General features: G+C 50.2%; 2 protein-coding genes across 9 annotated transcripts in view; one reads left to right on the plus strand and one right to left on the minus strand.

Moving 5' to 3' along the window:
- The first annotated feature begins 398 nt into the window (after window positions 1–398).
- NASP (nuclear autoantigenic sperm protein) lies at window positions 399–13,213 on the plus strand. 6 transcript variants are annotated; one of them, XM_074597768.1, is made up of 15 exons: window positions 477–646; window positions 2,130–2,180; window positions 2,978–3,088; window positions 3,651–3,731; window positions 3,936–4,033; window positions 4,729–5,625; window positions 7,519–7,601; window positions 8,508–8,593; window positions 8,725–8,798; window positions 10,073–10,261; window positions 10,520–10,686; window positions 11,162–11,215; window positions 11,310–11,381; window positions 12,400–12,531; window positions 13,044–13,213. In XM_074597768.1, exons 1-15 carry the CDS (start codon window positions 582–584, stop codon window positions 13,095–13,097), a joined length of 2,214 nt encoding a protein of 737 aa, XP_074453869.1. In that variant the 5' UTR covers window positions 477–581; the 3' UTR covers window positions 13,098–13,213. The 6 variants fall into 6 exon arrangements, with proteins under 6 accessions (XP_074453871.1, XP_074453874.1, XP_074453869.1 ...); XM_074597770.1 differs by lacking the exon at window positions 4,729–5,625 and having other exon boundaries at window positions 399–646; XM_074597769.1 differs by lacking the exon at window positions 12,400–12,531.
- A 5,509-nt stretch (window positions 13,214–18,722) lies between these two features.
- Window positions 18,723–21,483, minus strand: part of GPBP1L1 (GC-rich promoter binding protein 1 like 1) — a 34,371-nt gene continuing 31,610 nt past the window's right edge. For all 3 annotated transcript variants that reach the window (XM_074596802.1, XM_074596804.1, XM_074596803.1), the window contains 3 exons: window positions 20,924–21,048; window positions 19,918–20,020; window positions 18,723–19,661 (listed from right to left, as the gene is read on the minus strand). In XM_074596802.1, the coding sequence (XP_074452903.1) occupies window positions 19,515–19,661; window positions 19,918–20,020; window positions 20,924–21,048 (375 nt within the window). In that variant the 3' untranslated portion in view covers window positions 18,723–19,514. The remainder of the gene's footprint in view (window positions 19,662–19,917; window positions 20,021–20,923; window positions 21,049–21,483) is intronic.

The following is a 21,483-nucleotide window of genomic DNA, read 5'->3' on the forward strand; positions in this document are numbered from 1 at the left end:
GCGGCCGCTGTGGGAGGATTTCCCGGAGCTCTCTGCCGCCGGGGCGCCGCAGCCATGTCGGCCCTGGCTGGTGGGCTGCAGGGGACGCGGAGCGCCTGCCCGGGCTGAGCCGGGGCCGGCTGACCTTCAGCCAGCCGAGGCCGCTGTCGGGGCGCGGGTCCCTGCCGTCACGCAGGGCTCCCCGCCGCCACACGGTGTCCCCCCCCGGGGGTGGGCGGCAGGCGACGGGGCCCTCGCACCGCCTTGGGGCCCTCACGGCTTGCACGGCGGACTACATTTCCCAGCGTGCCCCGCGGCAGCACAGCCGGAACATCCGTTGCTCCCCATGGCACTACACTTCCCAGCATGCCCCGGGCCGCGCCGCCCTCCCCTGGACTACACTTCCCGGCGTACCCCGCACGGCGGCGCCCCCTTGGCGTCCCGCGGCGGGCGGGCGAGGGGCACGTCGGGAGCGGTAGTTCCCCCCGCGGCGTGCGCGCGCCGCCGGGCGGGCCGGGGCGTGTCCTCGGGGGTATATAGCCAGCCGGCGGGGCCGGGGTCTGCACTCTGCCGCCGCCGCCCCTCGTTCCGGCAGGTCTCCCATGCAATCCTCTGCCCCTGTCGCCGCTCCCCCGGGGGTTGAGCCCGCGCCGACTTCACCGGCGAGGTAAGGCCGCACGGGCTGTCCCTGCTCACGGTGTGTGCGTGTCGGGGGGAGGGGGGAGAAGGCGGAGGGGTGGGGGCGCTTTTGCGCTGCGGGGTGACTGGAACCCACCTTCCCTCTGCCCGGGTTCTCCGGTGGGGGCGGCGGGCAGGGTTTCGCGGGGGGGGGGGGGAGGCTGGTGCTCGCGCCCCTACCCCCCACCCCCCCGGCGGTGGTACGTGCCGCCCCGCGCCCGCTGGGCCCGCTCGGCTCGCGCGGAGCCACCACGTGACCCGCCCCCCCCCATCCCCAGCGCGGCCGCTGCCATCTTTGTTGGGGGCAGCGCGACGCCGCTGAACCGTCCCGGGGGGGCCGGGGGGGTGGGGAGCGGTGGAGGTGTGGGGGGGGTGGTCCCGTGGCGCCACGTGACGCCGGGCCGCCAGCCCGTCAGGAGCCGCCGCCGGGGTTTGGCGCCAATGGCGGGGGGCGGGGCCGGGGGCACGGCGGGAAAGGCGCCATTGTCTGTGAGGGGTGGCTGGGGGGGGGGCAGGAAGACACACACGCACCGGCCTTTGTTCCGCCCGGAACGGCTGTCAGCTGTGCGGCCGCCTCGCCGCCGCCCAGGGGAGGCTGCCCGGCGGGTGGCCGTGAGGAGCCACCCCCAACTCCCCCAAGACGGGCGCCGTGGGCAGATCCCCGCTTTTCTGACTGGAAAGGTGGTGCAGAACCCCCGATTTTGGGGTTTTCGGCTTGTTACGTGCCGCGGGTGTACGTGGGGATCGCTCTGAGGTACAACGGGCTTGTGGGTCAGTGGCTGCGAGCTGGCGGGGACGGTCCCGGGTTTTAGACAGCGGAACTATAGGCCAGACTTAGTCTGATACAAGCTGAAAGCACCTGCTTTCCTAACAATCCTTTCATTCAAACAATAATCAAAACTGAAACTAATTAGGCAGGGAACTGCTGGAGAGAGTCCAGCAGAGGGCTAGAAAGACGATCAAGGGAACGGAGCACCTCTCTTACGAGGAAAGGCTGAGAGACCTGGGTCTGTTTAGCCTGGAGAAGAGAAGACTGAGAGGGGATCTCATCAATGCTTATCAATATCTAAAGGGCGGGTGCCCAGGGGATGGGGCCAGACTCTTTTCAGTGGTGCCTGGCAACAGGACAAGGGGCAACAGGCACAAGCTGGAACACGGGCAATTTCTTCTCAACATGAGGAAAAAATTCTTTACTTTGAGGGTGCCAGAGCACTAGAAGATGTTGCCCAGAGAGGTTGTGGAGTCTCCTTCTCTGAAGATACTCAGAACCCGCCTGGATGTGTTTCTGTCCAGCCTGCTCTGGGTGACCCTGCTTTGGCAGGGGAGTTGGACTAGATGATCTCCAAAGGTCCCTTCCAACCCCAACCACTCTGCACCGCTCTGCTGGCTCTGGTTTCACACCTCTGAGAGCTCGGTTACTATTGCAAAATGGTTAGCCTGTTACAAACACTTAATCAGTATTTTGTTTGCAGGATGGAAGAGGAATTGGCAGCTCCTTCCACATCCACAGACAAGACAGACGGGTGAGTTGGGGGTTGGAGTTGTCAGTTACTAAAGAACATGAAATCCAGGGATTATGGAGTGAAACAAAAAGGTCACCCTTCAAATTGGTTGTTAGGCTTGAAGTTTAACAGATGCGGATGCTGTAGATGCTGAAACTTGTGGCCATCAGTAGTCTGCCCAAATCTAGTGCAGCAAAACTCTTTCAATACCCAAATACCAGCTGTTGTTGGGGAAATTATTGATCTGTGAGTTAGTGCTGGGGAAGCACTGGGGCGGTAGAAGTACGTGCCAGTAGTAGTACACCTCTGTGGGCAGCTCCTCTTGTCCCAGACCAAGTTTGGCTGGGACGGACCTTCTGGAAATGGAGCTGCGAGGTGCACTGCATTGAAACAGACTTGCATCTACCATTTTTGTCAATGAGCAGCTATGAGAAGTCATAACTTGGATTTATTCTTCTTTCTGTTGGCTTAGCTATCGTTGGAGTCTGGTGAAACACTGTACAGTACTCATTGTTGTGTTGGTGTGAAACCCTTAAAGTATATTCTTTAGCATCCTTTGTCATACCAAATTCCATTACCTGCTTCTTGCAACAGTTGGTTAAAATTAGCCTGTCTGCCCTTGGTCATCGGAACTAAAAGTTGGCCCAGTTTTAAACAAACAACCAAACCCCACCCCCAGTAGTTCCAGCCAGCATAATGTATGCAACTCACTCGTATATAAAGCTGACTAGGCTTTGAAAGCTGGATACGAAATGACTGTGGAAACTAACAGAGTTCTGTATTTGATTTATTTTTACCCACACCCCGCCCCCCACCAGTATGGATGTGGACGGAGAATCAAAGAAACTATTGGGTTTAGGACAGAAACACTTGGTAATGGGAAATATTCCGGCTGCTGTTAATGCATTCCAGGAAGCTGCAAGCTTACTGTGAGTAGCAGAATATTTTGTGTATTTTTGTATGTCTTAGTTTTCATCTTGACTATACCGATGAGGCTCATACAAGAAAGACTGATATTTTTACCTTACATATGCCGCTGTATTTATAATACAACTGCGTAAAGGACAAGCTATTTAAATTAACTCAAGTGTTGGACGATGCTGTACTTAGTGTGCAATTTAGACAGCTTTTATGATAGTAATGGCCAGTGCAGTTCCCTAAGAAGGAAAAGGGATTTCATATTTTATTTCACAGTGTATGGTTCTGGTTTCTATTAATAGGAAAATGACGTAGTGTTACTTGCTAGCAACTTGTTCACTAGTCTTGATCGGTCTCTGAGAGTGGATACACCTTTGGGTTTTAGATTAATTTGCCATGCTGGATGTTTGAGAGCCACATCTAGCTAGGTGAGAGAAGCGTTCATTATTTGTTGGAAACAATGGGAGATGAGCTAAGAAACTGATTCTTCCTGTCCAGGAATCTTTAGCCTTCGAGTTCATGTATCGACATCTAAAGTGTTCATAGGCAAATAATTCTTTGTTACTTTCGTAGGGGTAAAAAATATGGTGAGACAGCGAATGAGTGTGCAGAAGCTTTTTTTTACTATGGAAAATCTCTCCTGGAGTTGGCAAGGTATGCTACCAGTTTCTCATTTGATTAAGAGAAATAATCGAATGATTATTGGTGTAACAGGATTTCACCTTCGTCTAGACAGGGTTACACTAGAACTTCATATATGCAGGGCTGTACTGGGCGGGATGGGCCGTGGCACTGCACCTTGAGCTGTTAAAATGGTGTTATAAGAGCTAAGGGATAACAGACTTTTTTTCCCTTTAGAATGGAAAATGGTGTGCTGGGAAATGCCCTAGAAGGGGTGCAGGTTGAAGAGGAAGGAGAAAAAGCGGAGGATGATTCTGCGTTACCAACTGTTGACGGTATGTAAAGCTGTCTGCTGTGTTGTGGAGGTTCCGAGCTGTGTTCTCTTGTGTATGTAATCCAAGTTCAGTCCATCGGTATCTTAAGTAGCGTGAATCATTCTATTGAAAGTCTTAGCAGCCTGAATGGACTTTTTTTTGTTGATTGAACAAAACGTCTAAAACTTCTGCAAGGAACTGGTCACTGAAAGCATGTGTAAAGGGTCACCAGGTGTGTGTGTCCTGAAACACTGCATTCAAACTTGCTTTCTTAAGCTTCACAGTCAACTCGAACTGCTTTGTAACCTTGTAGCAGTACAGTCTGTGCAGTAGGACAGGTCAGAGTCTCCGTAAAAACTCCAAGAACAGTAACTATTTTATACTACCTGGAGATAATACAGGAATTCCTGTCAATCCAGGCTATTAAAACACTGGCACCTCTCGCTTAGCTGTGACTAAACGCTACCGCGCAAAACTGCACACTGCTTGAGCGGCCGCTTGCAATAATGCAGTCTGGGGAAGGGATTTGCTTAGTTCAAGTTACTATGTTGGTTGTGTCCTAATGCCTTGTACTTTGAAAATGGAGCTTTTTCGAATGTCATCTAACTTGATGACAAACCAACACACTGGAGGGGTCTGAGGGTGGTGTTGTCAGTGCCCATTAATGTCTTTATCACTAAACTCGAAGAAATGTTTATGCTTCCTCAATCATGTAGAAGAAGCAAGGGAGGAGTTGAGAGAACAGGTATATAACGCCATGGGGGAAAAAGAAGAGGCCAAAAAGTCTACAGAAGAGACTCCAGTACTATCTGAGAAGGAAATCAAAGAGGATGTTGAAATGAAAGAGATTACAGAAGGAAAACCAACAGAAGAAGCAGTTGCTGACAAGGATGTAAAGCTTGAAGAGGCTGAAGAGAAGGTGGAGGATTCTGTGGAAAAAGAAGTCACTTCAGAAGAGCAGAAGCAACAGGTAGCTGTGGAAGGGGAGGCTACAAAAGAGGAGGCAGCTGTGGAAGAGAAGGTAGTGGAAAAAGAGCAGAAGGTGGTACCTGAAGACAAGGTAGCAGAGGCAACTGAGGTCAAGGAGAGAATGACAGAAGTGTCAGATGAGAAGGCCAAGGGACCTATGGAAGAGGCTGAAGCTGGAGAAACAGCTGTGGAAGAGAAGGGAGAGGTGGGAGAGCAGACAGCAGCGGAAGCAACAGAAAAAGAGGCAGCTGTGGAAAAGGGAGAGGCTGTAGAAGGGCAGGCAGAGGCAGCTGTGGAAGAGAAGGCAGTAGCACAAGAACTGGCAGCAGAAGTGCAGGCAGCAGCTGCTGTGGAGCAGAAAGAAGCTGCAGGAGGGGAGGCAGAGGCAGCTGAACAGAAGAAGGTGGAGGAGAAACAAGAGCTGATAGAGGTGGCTGCAGAAAAACCAGATGAAACTAAGGAGACAGAGTCCTCGAAGGAACCTGTGCCCACAGAGGGCAAAGATCCATCTAATGACACAGAAGAGAAGGCTGAAGTAGCTGCTAAGGTAGAGAAAGAGGAAAAGAAAGATGACCTGATGGAAGAGGGTGAAGGTGCTAAGGTAGAAAAAGAAGAGAAAGATGACCTGATGGAAGAGGGAGAAGGTAACAGTGAGAGGAGAAAAGTACTTGTGGGTGGATGACTTGATGGATTTGGCTAACAATGGGTAAAAAGTGTTCCATTCAGAATTTTCTGTTTGCCTTAGAATAAGGAAAAGGCACAGTAAAGGGGCTTTTGAAGGATTTTACATCCAAGTAAAGTTTCAAGGAATAGTGAATAGTCTCCGTTCCTCTAGACTAACGCTTAACTAACTGCAAAGCAAATCTTACTTGAAAGCAAACTTACAGCCCTGTGAAATGTGTAAGTAATGGCTAGGCTGGTGGAGAATACTGAATGGATGTTCACTTGCATGCGTCTGGGTTTATTGCACTAACCTTCAAATAACTTTGAAGCACAAGTTGCCTCTGGTCATGACCATGTTTTAGTTTAAAACGGTGGAGCAGAAAAATAAGAACAGCTGAATACATAACAAAATAATAAATTTGCTTTTGGTGGTGGGGGGGAAAGGAACTCTCCATTTGAGTCTGGTGGCAATTGCAAGTGAGAATTTGGTTGGCAAAGCTAAACTTAATTTGCACTGAAACCCGAAGACTTATTGCTACTATCTAGTATAATCTTCCAGCTATTGAGCTTTTTCTGCTGTTCTGCTTCCCTGCTTCATTGTAGCTGTTTTTCAGGGTTATGTTAAAGTAACCTAGTAAAACTGGTACACTTTGCTGAATCAGTACTTGCATGGTCTTAGTAGGCCCGTGCTTTCTATCACACAAGTTAATTGATGAGCTGGTAATTGAAACTTTGCTTGTCAGTAGCTCAGCTGCACAGGAAGAGCTTTATTTTAGGAGTGGCAAATATTTAGACTAAATAGGTCTGCACTTTTAAAGGATTTGTACTGCTGGGCACAATGACACTCAGAGTGGTGAAGCAGCTGCCTAACAAGGTGTTTGGACAGAGTATGACTGAACTTAAACTAAGAGTAGTTATCCGCTCCTCCTCATCCTGTGGAAGGCTGCTTCTGTACGCATATACCGCTTCCTTTTGTTCCAACTCTGTTGGTGTGAGGACATGCTTGCGCATCGTGGTCTGGTGCCCAGTCACTCCAGACTCTTTCAACTACTTAAAATTGACTTCAGCTTCCTAACATCTCTTCCCTTTTACCTTTGGTTGAGCTGTCCTCATGCTTACAGGTTTGTCCCTCTCAGTGGTAGGTGTGTGCTTTTGGGGAGTTAGTCTAACGAGCTCCTGGGTTCTCTAGTCTCCACCCCATCAAGCTCCTGTTATTCTGGAATTAGTCATTGGTCCTGATAGAGAAATTGTGTGACTTCAGCGTGCAAGTCAACCAATACTCTGAAAGTTATTAGCCATACTTCTTCACTGCACATCTTCCCAAAATGTTTCTACTGGTAGAATAGATCATGCAAAGCTCCTACATAGTATCAGGAGTCAAATCAGTGCTACGTAATAGCAGGTTCATGAATAACATTGCCACTTAAATGTCTGACATGAGGAACACAAATTCAGGAACAGTCTTATTTGTACACAGCTTGGCAGCTATCTTGCTGAAAACGCTTGTTATCTGTAGCATCAAGTCCAGCAACTGACCAGTATCTCCAGGGCTGCTCAGGATCCCATGGCTTCAGTGGGACTTCACAATGAATTTGTGAGAACTGAATTCTAGGTAAGTTTCTGTTTGAGATAGCATGAAGTTAAACTTAAAACAAGGACTAAGGTAGCCTGGAACTACGTTAGTCTACAGTCCCTAAGAATTTTCAGCAAGATGGCTGCTGCTGATGGGAATGTAATGTGTCTGTACTCTCCTTGCGTCACACATCTAACCTGTCAACGGAACGATAAGGGCTGGATGTAATATATTCTACCTGACTCCGTGTGAAGCAAGTGTAGTAACAATAAGTGTTCTCATTCACCTGATTTCCTTGTAGAAACAGAAGAATCTGAAGAGGAAGATAAAGAAAATGATAAAGCTGAAGATGATAAGGAGAATGAATTGGCAGTGGAAGACAAGGTGAGACTGCTGAGCTCTGATGTCGGTACTTATGGAAGACTGCGGTATTTGTCTAAATGTCACATTAATGTCTTTATAAAAACTCGGTTGTATTTCATTTAGTCCTATGGAGGAAATTACTTTTGAAAACCACTTTTGACTAAGGAAGGGGCGGTGTTATGTGTAGTCTGCATTGTATCTTGCTCAGCTCTGTCTGTAGACCTGGCCAGTCTACTGATGAGTGATGCAGCCTGGTAAAGGCAGGGGCGGGCAGGGAGAGTTGCTTTAGCTTGTCACTGAAGTTAGTTACTTGTAACAGTTTATTCTCTGCTTGTTCTGTTGTCTCACTGTACGTAGTAAATGCACCCAGTTGAATAAGCCATGATTAGGATGGGAGACTTCATGGGAAGTGTAGTGCTGTTTAAATTGGAGGTGTTACCTTGATGTAGCAATCAAAACACCTGGAAAAAGCTGAAGCCTGAAGTACCTGAGTGTGGTACTCAGCATGCTATACAACTGTCTTGAATAGAGTATCTGTCTCTGCCTCAGGCTGTTCTAATGAAGTTCAGAAGCTCATTTAAAAAAATAAGCAGAACATCAGCTCCTTTATTTAGCTTTTGATTCATCTAAATAGCACCTTAAACAAAATCTTATTCTTAGAATACTATTGGTGCTTGGTGCCCTGATATTTCTGAGGAAAAAAAAAAATTAAGGCTAACTCAACTAACAATGTAAGTGTGTGTTCCATTTAAAACACCTTAACTGCAGGCGAAGTCTCAGTTGATGCAGTAAGCTTTTCTGCGTGTTCTTTTTTTCCTTCTAGTGGTAAATCATTTACATAGTTACTTAAACTTACTTATTCACAATACTGCTTAGAAACTTAGTGTTGTTTGTAACCAAGTCACTTAACCTTTAATGCATTTCTAGTCTTTACAGGAAAGTGAAGAGGATGAAATTGGAAATCTTGAGCTAGCCTGGGACATGTTGGAGTTAGCAAAAGTCATCTATAAGAGGTAAAGACTTAAGTCCTAGTTTGGATATCGGCTAGAGAAAGTCATTGGAAATTGGGGGGTGGCATAAGCTATTAGTAAACGTGGCATAATCTGATCAGGATTTGGAAGCTACTTTTTTTTTCTTGATTTAGACAAGAAACGAAAGAAGCTCAGCTCCATGCAGCTCAAGCTCATCTAAAGTTAGGAGAAGTTAGCATTGAATCTGGTGAGTAACACTAATTCTCATGTACAGTTCCATGTTCTGTCCTTCTCTATTTTACTTTAAAATGAGCTGAGGTGAGTTAAGATTAAGGTGAAAACAATATACACTTTGTTTAATTATGATAGTGCAGCCATTTGAGAAGCTTCAGAATCAATAGATGAACAACTTGGTGCCCTAACCATGGTTTTCCAGAACAGTGAAAGAAAGCTCTGAGTAAGAAGTAGCGTGTTACCGAAAACAAGGAGTGTTGAAGCAAGACTCAGGTTCATGCCTTCTAATGTGTCATATCTGCATTTCATTTAAAAACATGTTTCAATTTCCTTAAATCCAAGTAGGGTGTCATCTTCTGCTATGACTAGCATTGGAAATAATGTGACAGGTTTCTGGACAAGGGCTACAAAATAAGGTTTGTGTTGTATGTCATTAGAGTGGAGAGCTCGACTGGGAGGTAGCAGGGGACTGTCCTTTAGGTCAGGACTTACGTCGTGCTCAATTCATGGTGGGAGGTGAAATAGCAGGATTTGTTTGCCTGGTTTTGTCTGCGCTGCTTAGTTTCTGTGTTGTTCTGAAGTGACAAAGCTCTCTTGAGAGAATTAGAGGAACTGGACTCTAAACGATCTTTTTCTGAGGTGTGTGGGTTGACAGTGTTGGGCTGTGAGTGGTGTCACTTGATAATCTAGAAGCAGCCTGTCGCTGAACTCAGCTGCTGTATTCAACGGTGGTTCTGTGTTCAGACTATATAAAGTGCAGTAAAATACAGAGTAATTGAATCATAGAATCACAGAATGGTTCGGGTTGGAAGGGACCTTAAAGACCATCCAGTTGCAACCCCCCTGCCCTGGGCAGGGACACCTCCCACTAGACCAGGCTGCTCAAAGCCCCATCCAGCCTGGCCTTGAACACTTCCAGGGATGGGGCACCCACAGCTTCTCTGGGCAACCTGTTCCAGTGCCTCACCACCCTCACAGTAAAGAATTTCTTCCTCATATCCAATTTAAATTTCTTCCAGATTGAAACTGTTACCCCTTGTCCTATCATTACATTACCTGATAAAGAGTCCCTCCCCATCTCTCCTATAGGCCCCCTTTAGGTACTGGATGGGGCTATAAGGTCTCCCCAGAGCCTTCTCTTCTCCAGGCTGAACAACCCCAACTCTCTCAGCCTGTCCTCACAGCAGAGGGGCTCCAGCCCTCTCATCATCAAATAATAAGGCTTAGATCTTGCTTGTTTGGATAGATGAGTGTGGTTTGTAAAGACCTTATGGCTTTCTCCTATAGAAAACTACACACAGGCCATAGAAGAGTTCCAGGCCTGCCTGGCCCTGCAGCAGAAGTACCTGGAGGCTCACGATCGCCTGCTGGCCGAGAGTCACTACCAGCTGGCGCTGGCGTACCACTACAACAGCCAGTTCGACGAGGCGGTTCTGCAGTTCGGTAAATCCGTAGAAGTCATCGACAAGAGAATGGGTAAGTGGATTTCTGAAACTGCCTAGCGAATGCAAGAGCTTTGACAAGTCAAAGCAGACTCTGTTAAACTGCCCTAAAAGTAGTTAGATACGCGTGTTACCTTGCTGTGCAAACGCTTTCTAGGTCTGAAACCAGTAACAAGCTATACTCATATCAGAATTGTCGAAACAGTGCATATTAGTTGACACTTGCCTCTGGATATTGATAACTGGATGGCTGCTTTGTCTTGACCTTTTTGCCATAACTGTTTCATCCCAGCAATGCTTACTGAGCGAATAAAGAAGGCAGAAAGCGGGTCCCCTGAAGATGAGAAGGAGATTGAAGAACTGAAGGGGCTGCTTCCTGAAATTAAAGAAAAGATAGAAGATTCAAAGGAGTCTCAAAAGAGTGCAAGAGTAGCTGAGCTGGCCCTGAAAGCAACTCTGGTTAGTGCGTCCTGCTGGTTCCTTTTAACCAAACATTCTTCCAGTCGGGCTTGAAGTAAACCAGTAATAGGAAGGGCTCAGATTTGATCGTACAGATCAGGGGCTGGTGGTTGCTCACAAATGATCCGGGCTGTGATTGTGAGAAGGCAACTGAGGCAGCTGAGATCTAAAGAGAGAATAGTCAGTAAATACTGACATGAGTTGTTCCAAACTGTGCTGGAATTTCATGGGCTTCTACAGCAATTTAGTGTGTCGGGGCTGGAAGTGATAGGTCAGCCAAGTGTGAGAATGGACTGAGTGTTGCATCACTCTGAGCGCTTTTCATCTCTGTCCCGCGTGTAAGCGTGGGAGCAGAACGCAGTGTTGCGACATGAAGGAGTTGGCTTTTCTGTCCCTTTCTAAACTGGCATATACATTTTTGTGTGAAGACGTAACCAGAACTTGCTCCACTGTTTTTCTTCTGCGTTTTCTTAAGGTTGGAACTACATCTGGCTTTGCACAAAGTGAAGACAGTGGTTCTGTTTCGACGGTAAGTTGATTTTAGATGGATGTTGACAATTCCTATCTGCTCTGAGGATTACTGTTTGCCATAATTTACGTGGCAATGTTATGTCTTGCAATAGATTCCCGTAAGAAAAGCAGCTGATGGTGCATCTCAGTGTGTTACAGACATCTCTCACCTCGTCAGGAAAAAGGTGAGTCCGGAAATGACTGGCTGAAAAAACAGTTTGTTAAAGTACCACTGGCTTGCTTTGTGTAATTGGGGAAAAAAAGCTTAAAGCTTTTTTTCTTAACTTAGCTCTATAATGAAAAAAACAAACCACTCTAAAACCAGAAATAGTGCGTGAAACCCCTTTCCACTGGGAGCCAATCGGTCTGGGAACCATCCAGCCTCCAGGAGGACCAGTTCCTGGTGGTTCAGTGCCTGGCCTGACCCACGCGGGTTTAACTCCTGAGCTGAGTGAGTCGTGTGGCTTCTGCAGCCTTCTCTGAGCAAGTGCCCTCCTCTGAGGACCGGCATGAGGGGCAGGGTGGCCTACAAGAAGAGGGCAAGTAACCAGGCTGAGTTGGGTTCCCTTCTTTCCAAGTGGAAATGGAGAATTGGACTGGAAAAAAAAAAAAAGCCAGCAAAGCCAGTCTAATGGTAGTAATGATAAACTGCCTCTCACTGAGATAACGAGATGTACTGAGCATTAGGTTCCTTTAAAGGTATACGTGTTTTTCCTAAACTGTTTGCAAATATAGCTAAAATGATCCCTCACGGGATCTTAGCTTTAATTCTGCGTGTGGCTGTGGCACAGCCTGGCCTGTGTTACATTGGCCTCTTTCAGCTCAGGTTTGCCTGGAGCAACTTCGATGTGCTTTTCACAGGTGATTGTGGATGTTATAGATGCCTTAAACCTACCCCCTTAACTCTTACTGGCTCAGCAGTTGCATGTTCCCTTGCCAAACTTTAGCTTAGGATAATCCAGCGCTATAGACACTAGCGCATAAGTAATGTCTTACTGGAAGTCCTTTGTGGTCCAGGCCTCTGCTCCAAAGCTTCAGAGCTTTGGTTAAATCCTAACATTTCAGTATCTGTCTTGAACCTGGCAAGTAGAGGTTGAATAGATAATGCGCAATGACATCTAGATGCTAACTTTCTTAAAAAAAAAATAAAAAAATTTAAACTTCAATTTGTACATATTGAAGACTAAACAATTTTGTCTTCAGAGGAAACCAGAGGAGGAGACTCAACAGGGGGACAATGAAGCTAAGAAATCTAAACCAGAACCGGCCGTCAATGGTGGTGGTGGTGAAGCGGCTCCCAGTGGAAATGAGGTTGCAGAAAAAATGGAAGAGGAGGTGGGCAGCTGAGTCAGGAGCCTGTGCCATGCTTGTTTGATTTCTCTTTTTCCTCTGTTCGGGCACAGGTTTGTGCCTGGTAGATGTACTGGTTTTATTGCCTGCTGGTCTTCATAAAGCTTCCCCGATGGGGTGGGGAGCATTCCCCCCTTGGCAAGGACGCATGTTGTACTGCGGTGCCTGACACTGGGGGCTGGGAAGACTCTGGCTGTGGAGACCTGCAGCCTCTGGGGTGGGACGGAAACACGTTCTGGGTGTTGGGAGTTGGGCTCAACTACAGCACGGGGCCTTTCCCCAAAGTATTTTTACCGTTCCTGGGTTTTATTACTGATCACCTGGGCTACAATTGTTAATGTCAATATTCTAGAATAGTGTTAGGCTCTGAAGACCAGCAAAGCAGGTGTAGTCAGTTAAGTCTTCAAGTTACAGAAACCTTGAACTGCTGCATGAATGGGTGCTGTCAGGCAGTGTCTTGTTTTTTAAAAAAAACGAAACCTTTTCTTTTCTTTTAGACAGAGAAAAGGCCACAAGCAGAATCAGGGGCTGCAGTTGAAAGCACAGTATGATAATTCTTTAACCTTGGACACTCCTCATTACAAGGAAAATGGTTTTGTATATAGTGTATTTTTTCACTTTTTGGCAACTTTTTGTATGACTTCAATAAAGATTGTAAGCAAATGGGCCTAGTCTTGACCTTCTTGGTGTTACAAGCTCCAGCCTCTGCTCCTCGCTGCCCCTGGGGTTGCGGGTTGGGCTGGGTTTGGTTCTCTCTAGGCTGAGCCTGGGGCAGGGTCCCGTGGTGCCTCCAGCAGCCAAAAGGCGCTGGGGAAGGCTGGTAAGAGCTTGTGACTGCCAGGGCACTGTTAAATTCTGTCATCCCTTCTGCATCATCCCTGTCTATGTGGGTGTTTGTGCTCGTGGAGCTGGAGAAGGCTGATGGCTCCGTACAGGGACAGGGCTGGCCTCTGGGAGCCTGCTCTGGGACAAATCTCACTGTGTTCACACACGGGCAGAAAAAAAAGTCCAAGAAGCAGAGACCGACAGGCTGCAGCCATTTATTAAATAGCCGGCATGGTCTCCAGCGCAGCAGAGAAAATCTCACCAGGGGTTTTGCTGGTTCCTGGGAACGCTTGTGAGGCTTCCCCTAAAAAAGGGCGTGTGGGGTGGGGAAGTCACGGCAAAGAAAAAAAGTCACTGTGCTCCTCTCTGTTCTTCCCTGGTTCCCAAACCCCCCCTGCGCTGAAACAGCCTCTGCCTGGGCCCTGTCCTGGGGTGAGGAGCCGCCCGCGGTGGAGACTGAGCTGTGGGCTCTTGGTGGCTGCCGGCTTTGGGTGCTGCCTGTCCCCTCCCAGGAGGGACACCGAATGCTTCCCCCTGCCCTGGCATTGTGGGGCCCAGTGATGATTGCGCAGCTGGTTCCAAACCCCCATCCCTGCAATTAGCACATGCATTTTGCCATCCCTTCAGCACAGTTAATAATGGCGTCTGGGGGGGCCCATGGGGCACAGCCCAGCCCTGGCTCACCTTCGGGCAGCTTTGTGCTGCAGCGGGGGCTCCCGAGTGGGAGGCGGGGGGTCCTCCAGAGCTGCGAAAGGGGTGAGGAGGAGGTGGGGGGGGACGTGGGAGCGGCTGGGGGCTGCGGGGCTGCCTGTCCCCAGCGCTGGCTGGGGGGGCTCCTGGGAAAGAAGAAAAGTGGCGTTAGCAGGAGGGGGGGGTCGCAGGCACCGGCGGGAGCTGCCAGGCCATCCTGTGCCACACACGGCGCTGGGCGTGTGGGGCAAGTGACACCTGTGGTTTGGCACCCGGGGACACACACACCTCCTGCCCTGGTGGCCCTGGCTCTGTGGGACGCCCGTGTCCCCAGCAGTGGCCAAGGCAGCAGCTCCGGAATTATCTCCCCAAGCCTGTACCTCCAAACCCGTTGTCCTGTCCAGACCAGCAGCCCGACCCCATCTCCCCTCACCACTGGAGGCCTGGGAACATCCCTGGGACAAGGCTCTTACCTGGAAAAGCTCCGGTGCGGCCAGGGCTGGTGGGAGCGGGGGAGCCACGGGGGGTGGGAGAATGGCGGGGGGCAGCAGCCATGGCCGCTCCATGTGGCATCGCAGCATCCCCACCTCTGCCTGGAGCTGGGCCAGCTCTGCTGAGTGCCACTGGGCCACCTGCGAGCCTGGGGGACATGAACTTGTCACTGCTGGGTTTAACCAAAGGCCCCCACAGCCCCAGCAGGTCTTTGCCCCAGCATCCCACCGGGCAGGTGCTCAGGGTTGCTGATGGGGGGGGAACAGGGGACATTCGTGCTGTGCTCTTCCCCGCAGTGTCTAAGGGACCATTGTTGTCCCCAACACAGTGCAACGCTCTGCAAGGACCCCCCCCCAAAAACTGCAGAGCCCCCACCCCGGGCTGCACAGTTGCAGGTCTCCCCTTGCACATATTTCATGAGCCATTGGCAACCCGGGGGTGGGGGGGGGTCTGATACTGCAGCCCCGGAGGCCTGGTGAGGGGCTGTGGGGTGCAGGTGGGGCCACCCCAGTCCCTGTCACCTACCGGCGTTGGCTCTCCTCTCCCTCCTGACCTTCAGTGCCAGGAGCTCCTCTTCCAGCCGCTGGTTCTCCAGCTCCACGGCCAGCAGTGCCGCATCCAGGCCCCCTGGGCCCGCGCCGGGGGGTTCTGCTGGGGCAACCGGGGCTGCCTCAGCCACCAGCTGGGGGGTGGGGGGGAGGGCTGGGGGCTGGGTTGGGGCTCACCTGCCCTCCTGCCCCTGCGTGGCTCCGCAGCCCCTTTCTCCAGCACCGTGGCCTCCGCCTGGAGGCGGAGGAGCTGGACCAGGATGGCCGGGTCATGCCCACCGCCCCGCAAGTAAGCCATTCGCAGCGCCCTGCCACAACCCTGCCGTCAGCCATTGCTGGGGCTCGGTGGGATGCTCGGCTGGGCTCTGCCATTGCCCATGGGCCCTCACCTGGCCTCGGCGGCGAGTGGCCCAGCGGCCGGCAGGAGGGCGTCGAGGCAGAGGGCAGCCCTGTGGAGGAAACAGGTAAATGGCAGCGGGGGGTGGTGTGGGTAAATGGGGAGGGGAGGGGGGGTGAGGGGGTTCATGGCACCCTGCTCCTTGGGTGCCCCCCCTTCAAAAATCAGGGTGCGGAGCCCTGTGTGTCATGGCCAATCCCTGCCATGTCCCCCACCTCGGCCAGGGCTCACCCTCCATCTGCCGCATGCAGCCGTCCGACCTGATCCCGCAGGAGCCCTGGAGCCTGGCTCGGCTCCAGTTCCCCCTCCTTGGGGTGGGGGTCAATGGCCGCCCCGGTCCCCAGCACCGCCAGCTGCCGGCAGAGCCCTGTGGGAGGGTGAGGAGGGGGGGGGTGCAGGGGCTCAGCGTGACCCCCCCACAGCCCCGCTCCCCAGGGGTTACTGCACCCCACAGGCACCACCCCATCACCCAAAAACCCTGCCAGTGCCTACCCTCCCTCTGCTGCTCCAGCTGCTGGGTTCTGGCCCGGATTTCGGCCACATGGCGCTGATGGGCCTCCAGCAGCTCCTGCGGCCATTGCCCGTGTCCCCGCGGTGGGGCCGGCGGCCGGCGGGGCTCTCCCTGCTGCCCAGGGGCTGCGGAGGGCAGGAGGGGCCGGACCCCACCAGCCGCACATCCCGGGGCACAGGGAGCCATCGGGGGGCCGGTGCTCACCCCGGGGTGCAGGGTTGGCCGTTCCTCCACCGGCAGCCTCCTGGAAGCTGGCTCGGCCACATGGAGCAGGGCCCGCTCGCGGGGGGTCAGCACATCCCCCAGGGGAGCCCCCCGTGCTCGCCCCAGCCCCCGCTGTCCCCTCACGGCCGGCGGGAGCCCGGGAAGCAGGAGGAGATGGTGTGGCTCAGCGCGGTCCCCATCCTGGGACACCTCACAGAGGCGAACAGGAAGGAAAAGGGGGAAAAAAATCTGCTTAATAACATAAACTTTCCCGGCTTTGGCAAAGTAAGCACAGAGGGCTGCCCGCGTGGTGCAGGGTGATGGAGGCTCCCCCCTGGCTGAGGCTGTGCCGGATCCAGCTGTGGTGGCTGTGACACCCCGTCCCCCCGCCCATCCCCCAGCCCTGTCCCCATCCCCGTCCCTGTCCCCGTCCCCGCTGTCTGCCCTGTCCCCGCGCCCCTTGTGCCAAACCCAGCTCCGTGCTACCAGGGGGTCCTGTGGCCTCCCTGCTGTGCCCGGAGCCCCCTCGGCAGGCGGTGGGTCCCCCCTGGGGAGGTGTTGGGTCCCCCCCGGGGAGGCCGACGGGGTCCCCAGGCACAGCTTCTCCTCATGAGCTCGCAGCAGCGGCCAGGAGCTGAAAGCCATGTGGCAGCGGGGACAGGCGAAGCCCCCCGCGCCCGGCATGTGGCACCCCTGGAAAGCACAAGGAGGTGGGGGTCACCCGGGGGTGCCCACCCTGCCTGGGGACAGGGGTCCTCCGGCCGGGCATGGCCCCCGGGGCGGGCTGGGACGCGCACACAGACCTGCTCGGCGGTGGCTATGGTGGCTGCCGTGTTTGAAGCCGCCGTTGCTACGCTGGGACGGGCGAGGGAGGGCGGCCGCTCCCCTGGCCCTGGCCCTTCCCGCTGTTTACCACAGGCACTGACTGGGAAGGGGGGAAAAAATGACCCTTGGCCACCGCAGCAATGGACAGAAGAGGCTGGGGGAGTCCCCCCCAGCTGCCATGCTCAGCCGGAGGGTCCCCCCCTCGGCTCCTCCTGGGGGGCTGCAGGTCACCCTCCCGCTTTGCCACCGTTCACAGCTCGTCGGTGGTTTGCCCAGGAAAAAGCTGCTGTTCGACTGATGGGGATTTGCTCGGACGTTCTCTCCAGGCGTCTCTAACACCTTCAAAAGCTTCACAGATGTTTAAACCACACGCAAGCCCCGGGAGGGTCGGGGCACAGAGGTGGAAGGAAGAGTTTGGCAGGACGCAGACGGTTCTCCCTGCACACGCAGGTCCCGCCTGGCTCTCCCCCAGCAGGCAGGTTCCTCGCTCCAGGCAGGAATCACTTTGCCATCCAGCATGCCCCTTACAAGCAGCTACCAGCACGGATTTGATGTGAAGAACTTTTTTAAACTTACCCTGTTTCTCGACAACCATGCAAATACATTTGCATAATTTTTCACTTCAATGGATGTAGGAAGTTAAACTTTTTAAGAAATAAACTTTTTTTTTGTGATGAGGCCAAAGTAGTAGGACCTTCAAACGGAACTAGACGGCCTGTGAAATGTCTTCCAGAGACCCAGCGCTTCCCAGAGCATTCCCAGGAAGACCCAGCGACATGAGCCTGGCTGGAGATGGCAGGGATGAAGAAAGATCCCTCACCCCGGGGGCTGACGGCGGCCCCCGTGCCCCAGTGTCAGGGGGAAGTAAAAGCACAAGCCACTGACGGCCCTCCCTCGGGTCCAGATGCAAAGGTTCATGGCTAAACCTTGTAATTTATTTATTTATTTATTTTTACACGTCCCTCCTCTCTGCCTGGCCAGGAGTGGATGAAAAAAGACCCAAGCACGACCTCGGGTGAAACCCCCCCACCCCGGTCAGCGAGACCAGGACTTGGTGCTCCGTGTGCGATTCCATCCAACCCGCTTGCAAACCGCACACCCCACGCCAATACTTTCCAATCCAAAACGCTTGTGTACAAAAGCTGAACTTAAAAAACAGACACTGAAATAGCTTAGGCCACAACCGAGTTGTTTGTAAAATCCTTTTTAATCTAATAGAAATGTTTTCATGAATTTTTAAAAAAGATTTCAATGAAAACAGCTTTGGATTCAGACATTCCCTTGCCACGTTGTGAACATAAACAGCAGCATTGCACTAGGAACAAGTGACACCGACCAGTCGAGCTTCACGATTTTGTATGAAGCGGGGAGGAGAAAAAAAAAAAAAAAAAGGCAAAAAAAAAAAGCAAACTGCTTTAGTGGAAGATAATTTGAATGATTTTGTTTCTTACTTAAAAAAAAAAAAAAACCAACAAAACAACAACCCAAACAGGGGCTATCATCTCACCATTGTTCTCCTTCTCCCTTCTTAAAGGGAGAGTTTAGCTCCTGCAGTCTGAGCGCTACAGCAATGTTTGCCAAGTGGAAAAATACAGCGGGAAGAAACTATTTATCCCCAGTGCTATTAAATCCCCAAAGTTGCAGGTCCCTTTAGAGGAAAGCTTTTCTTACATAAGAAAGACAATTAGAATTGGCAAACTGATGCAAAATATTTATTCCAAGTTAGTTATTTTTGATGCAGTAGTTTTTCCCCCTCATACAGACTCAATGTGATAGTCACTTTTTTAAATCTGTAAATAATGTTATCAAAATAATCTTAATCTTTGAAATCTCACAAAAAATTTATATTTTACAATCCACCCTGAATATCAAGGCTGCAAGAAGAAGAACACAAACAATTCCTATATCCAAATATTTTACAGCTGTACCCAAAAAAAGAAAACCACAAACGCCTGGTTAAGTGATGAAGCTCCCCGAGCCGCCAAAAAAAAAAATAAAATAAAATAAAAAATTCATGTTATTAGCATTAATTTAACATAATTAGAACTTCAATAGCCATTTTGTCATTGACAATGATTGTTTTAGCACACTGTTACCGCACGGCATTATGTGATGCGGGCGGCACTGTTAGAAGCTTGTTGTTGCAAAGATCAGTCAGCCACTTGTGTCCTGCTTACAAGACTGAACTTGTGCACTGCCCCACAAGGGATTTTTTTTGTCAAAATTTGCTAGCTGCACAAACTTCTATTAAGCATTAGGGCAAAACCAAAAGAAAAAGCTAAAGAAGCCAATTTCTCTCTTCTTTGGGATACAATTATTTCCCTTGTGCATGAAGTATCAACAACAAAAGAAAAAAACTGAACAGACTGGAGACAGAATAAACTCTGTTTAGTTTATACAACCCCAAACACGTGTTGAACTATGAACTGAGTTTATTGGGTTGGTTTTATTTATTTTAATTTTCTTGTGCCCACTTTCAGGCATCGTCATCTGACGTTTCGCTGCTACTAGTTTCTGTGTCTGAGTCCTCAATCTTTGTCTTAAAAGTGCTTCTCCAGTGGAACAACAGGCTGGAGCCGCGGCCCTGAAGAAATCCATTCTTCCCAAATCCGTTTCTTCTTCGCTGTAGGAATGAAAGCAAGTTTTAAAACAAGCAAAAGTGCAGAGAGTAAATGTCACTAACCGTCTGTGGACACAAATTGCACATTTAACCGTATACAAACGCTCTGCACAGATAATGCAGAGTCATCAATCACACTAGAATTTCACTTCAATTCTTTGTTTTCTCAAATATCGTTAAGAATTACACCACAGAAGACTTGTGCGTGAGAAGGGAGAGGGAGAAGAGCCGTCCCAAGTGGCAAGAGCTATAAACATACCTGCTCTGATTTAATTTGGAACTCTTTGAGCTCATCCTCCGTGAGGGGCAGGTAGTTCTCATCATTTTCAGGATATTCCTGCCATCCCATTTCTTTCAATAACCTGATTCACAGAGAAAATAAAAGGGGCACGGGAATTAAAGCAAAGGAACAACGGCAAAGCAGAGAACATTTTGTCCATGAAGCACAAGGTTTTTCATTACTTCCCTCCCGATTCACCAGGGAATCTTCTATATTAGAGACCACTTCAACAATGCTTCGTGTTTACCCAACAGTTTTCAATGTCTTTTACAAATATTTAACCATCAGCAGTCCTGTACAATGGGTAAATAATTAGCCTGGCAGAAGGACGGCAAGACAGGGATCTGAAATTCTACCCAAGGACGCTGAAGGAGGACATGAGTCAGTCAAACCAGTATCGCAGCTCAGAATCTCCTAGAACTTACTGCCCGCTTACACCAGATGCTCACACACTGCTTACTCAGTGAAGCAAGACACAAACTGAGATACTAGGTAAATATTTTCTTAACTCTCCTCCACTTTTACAGCATTTAAAAGCAGCACGTGAGTATCCTAAGTGCAGGCAGAAACAAAGTGGCATGTGTGTGTGTGAGGGTGTACCTTCAGTCTTCAGACCATTCCATTTAGGACACCTGTTTGGACACGAACCAGAATCACACTAGGTTCATGCCGACTCCCAGTGTGGGCAGGTAAATAACGAGGTATCATTAACACACAGGGACGTGGCACTAGAGAAGCACTTGAATTTAATTACAGGCCTTGGTAAAGTCTTGGCTCACCTGTCATCGGTGCCGTGTTTTATTTTCAATAAGACTCCACCCAGTCCAGCACTAGTCATGGAGCCCACACACCTCTAGCTCAGCACACACAAAGCTACGGCTGCTTCCCAAAAAGAATGTTTTCTTTGAAATAGTTTCTTTCTCCTCACAGAGTCCAAGGACTCACCCTCCTTTACTCCAGACATTTTATTTTGCCGTTTACTCACCTGTGTTCTGCTTCCAATGAATGAGAGAGATTTTCCCCCTCCTCCGGCAAAGGGAGAGAAAGACCATTCTGATGGCAGTTCTCTTCCCAGTTTTCCTTTGGTTCTGGTGTGCTGTTGCTCTCCATCTAAAGAAAAATAAAAGCATCAAAACGTGCTTGCACCGACCGTGCCAATAGCACTGTTCCAAGTTCAAGCTTCTGCTTTCAGAAGTAAAGCCTTTCGCCTTGAGTCAGTGTGTCTTACAGAGCCTGGACTGATCACGGTTGAAAGTAAATTCTGCCTGGCCGAGATAATACAATACGAAAGACATCGGGTGGACAGCACTTTTGTGTCGAGGGAGTAAGTGCTGGCATTACAAAACCATCATCAGTGGCTTCGGAGGGAGAGTTAGAAAACTACGAGAATGAAACACTCCTACAGATGGCCTTTACGTACACATTAAGCCACAGACTTATGCATTTAGAGGTCTGGTCCAAGCCTCTGAGGCTTGAGCCACTATCCCGCACCTTTGACAAGCGCTAAATTCAACTCTCCTGTGGATGTAGTTTGACAAAGAAGTC

The sequence above is a fragment of the Larus michahellis genome, chromosome 8 (assembly GCF_964199755.1).
Source record: "Larus michahellis chromosome 8, bLarMic1.1, whole genome shotgun sequence".
NCBI lineage: Eukaryota > Metazoa > Chordata > Aves > Charadriiformes > Laridae > Larus > Larus michahellis.

What these genes read in the sequence shown, in the direction of transcription:
- NASP (XM_074597768.1), top strand. Translation starts at nt 582, where the DNA reads ATGCAATCCTCTGCCCCTGTCGCCGCTCCCCCGGGGGTTGAGCCCGCG. An exon ending in TGCGTTACCAACTGTTGACG is followed by an intron (nt 4,034 to 4,728) that starts GTATGTAAAGCT and finishes TCAATCATGTAG; the next exon opens with AAGAAGCAAGGGAGGAGTTG. An exon ending in AGTCATCGACAAGAGAATGG is followed by an intron (nt 10,262 to 10,519) that starts GTAAGTGGATTT and finishes GTTTCATCCCAG; the next exon opens with CAATGCTTACTGAGCGAATA.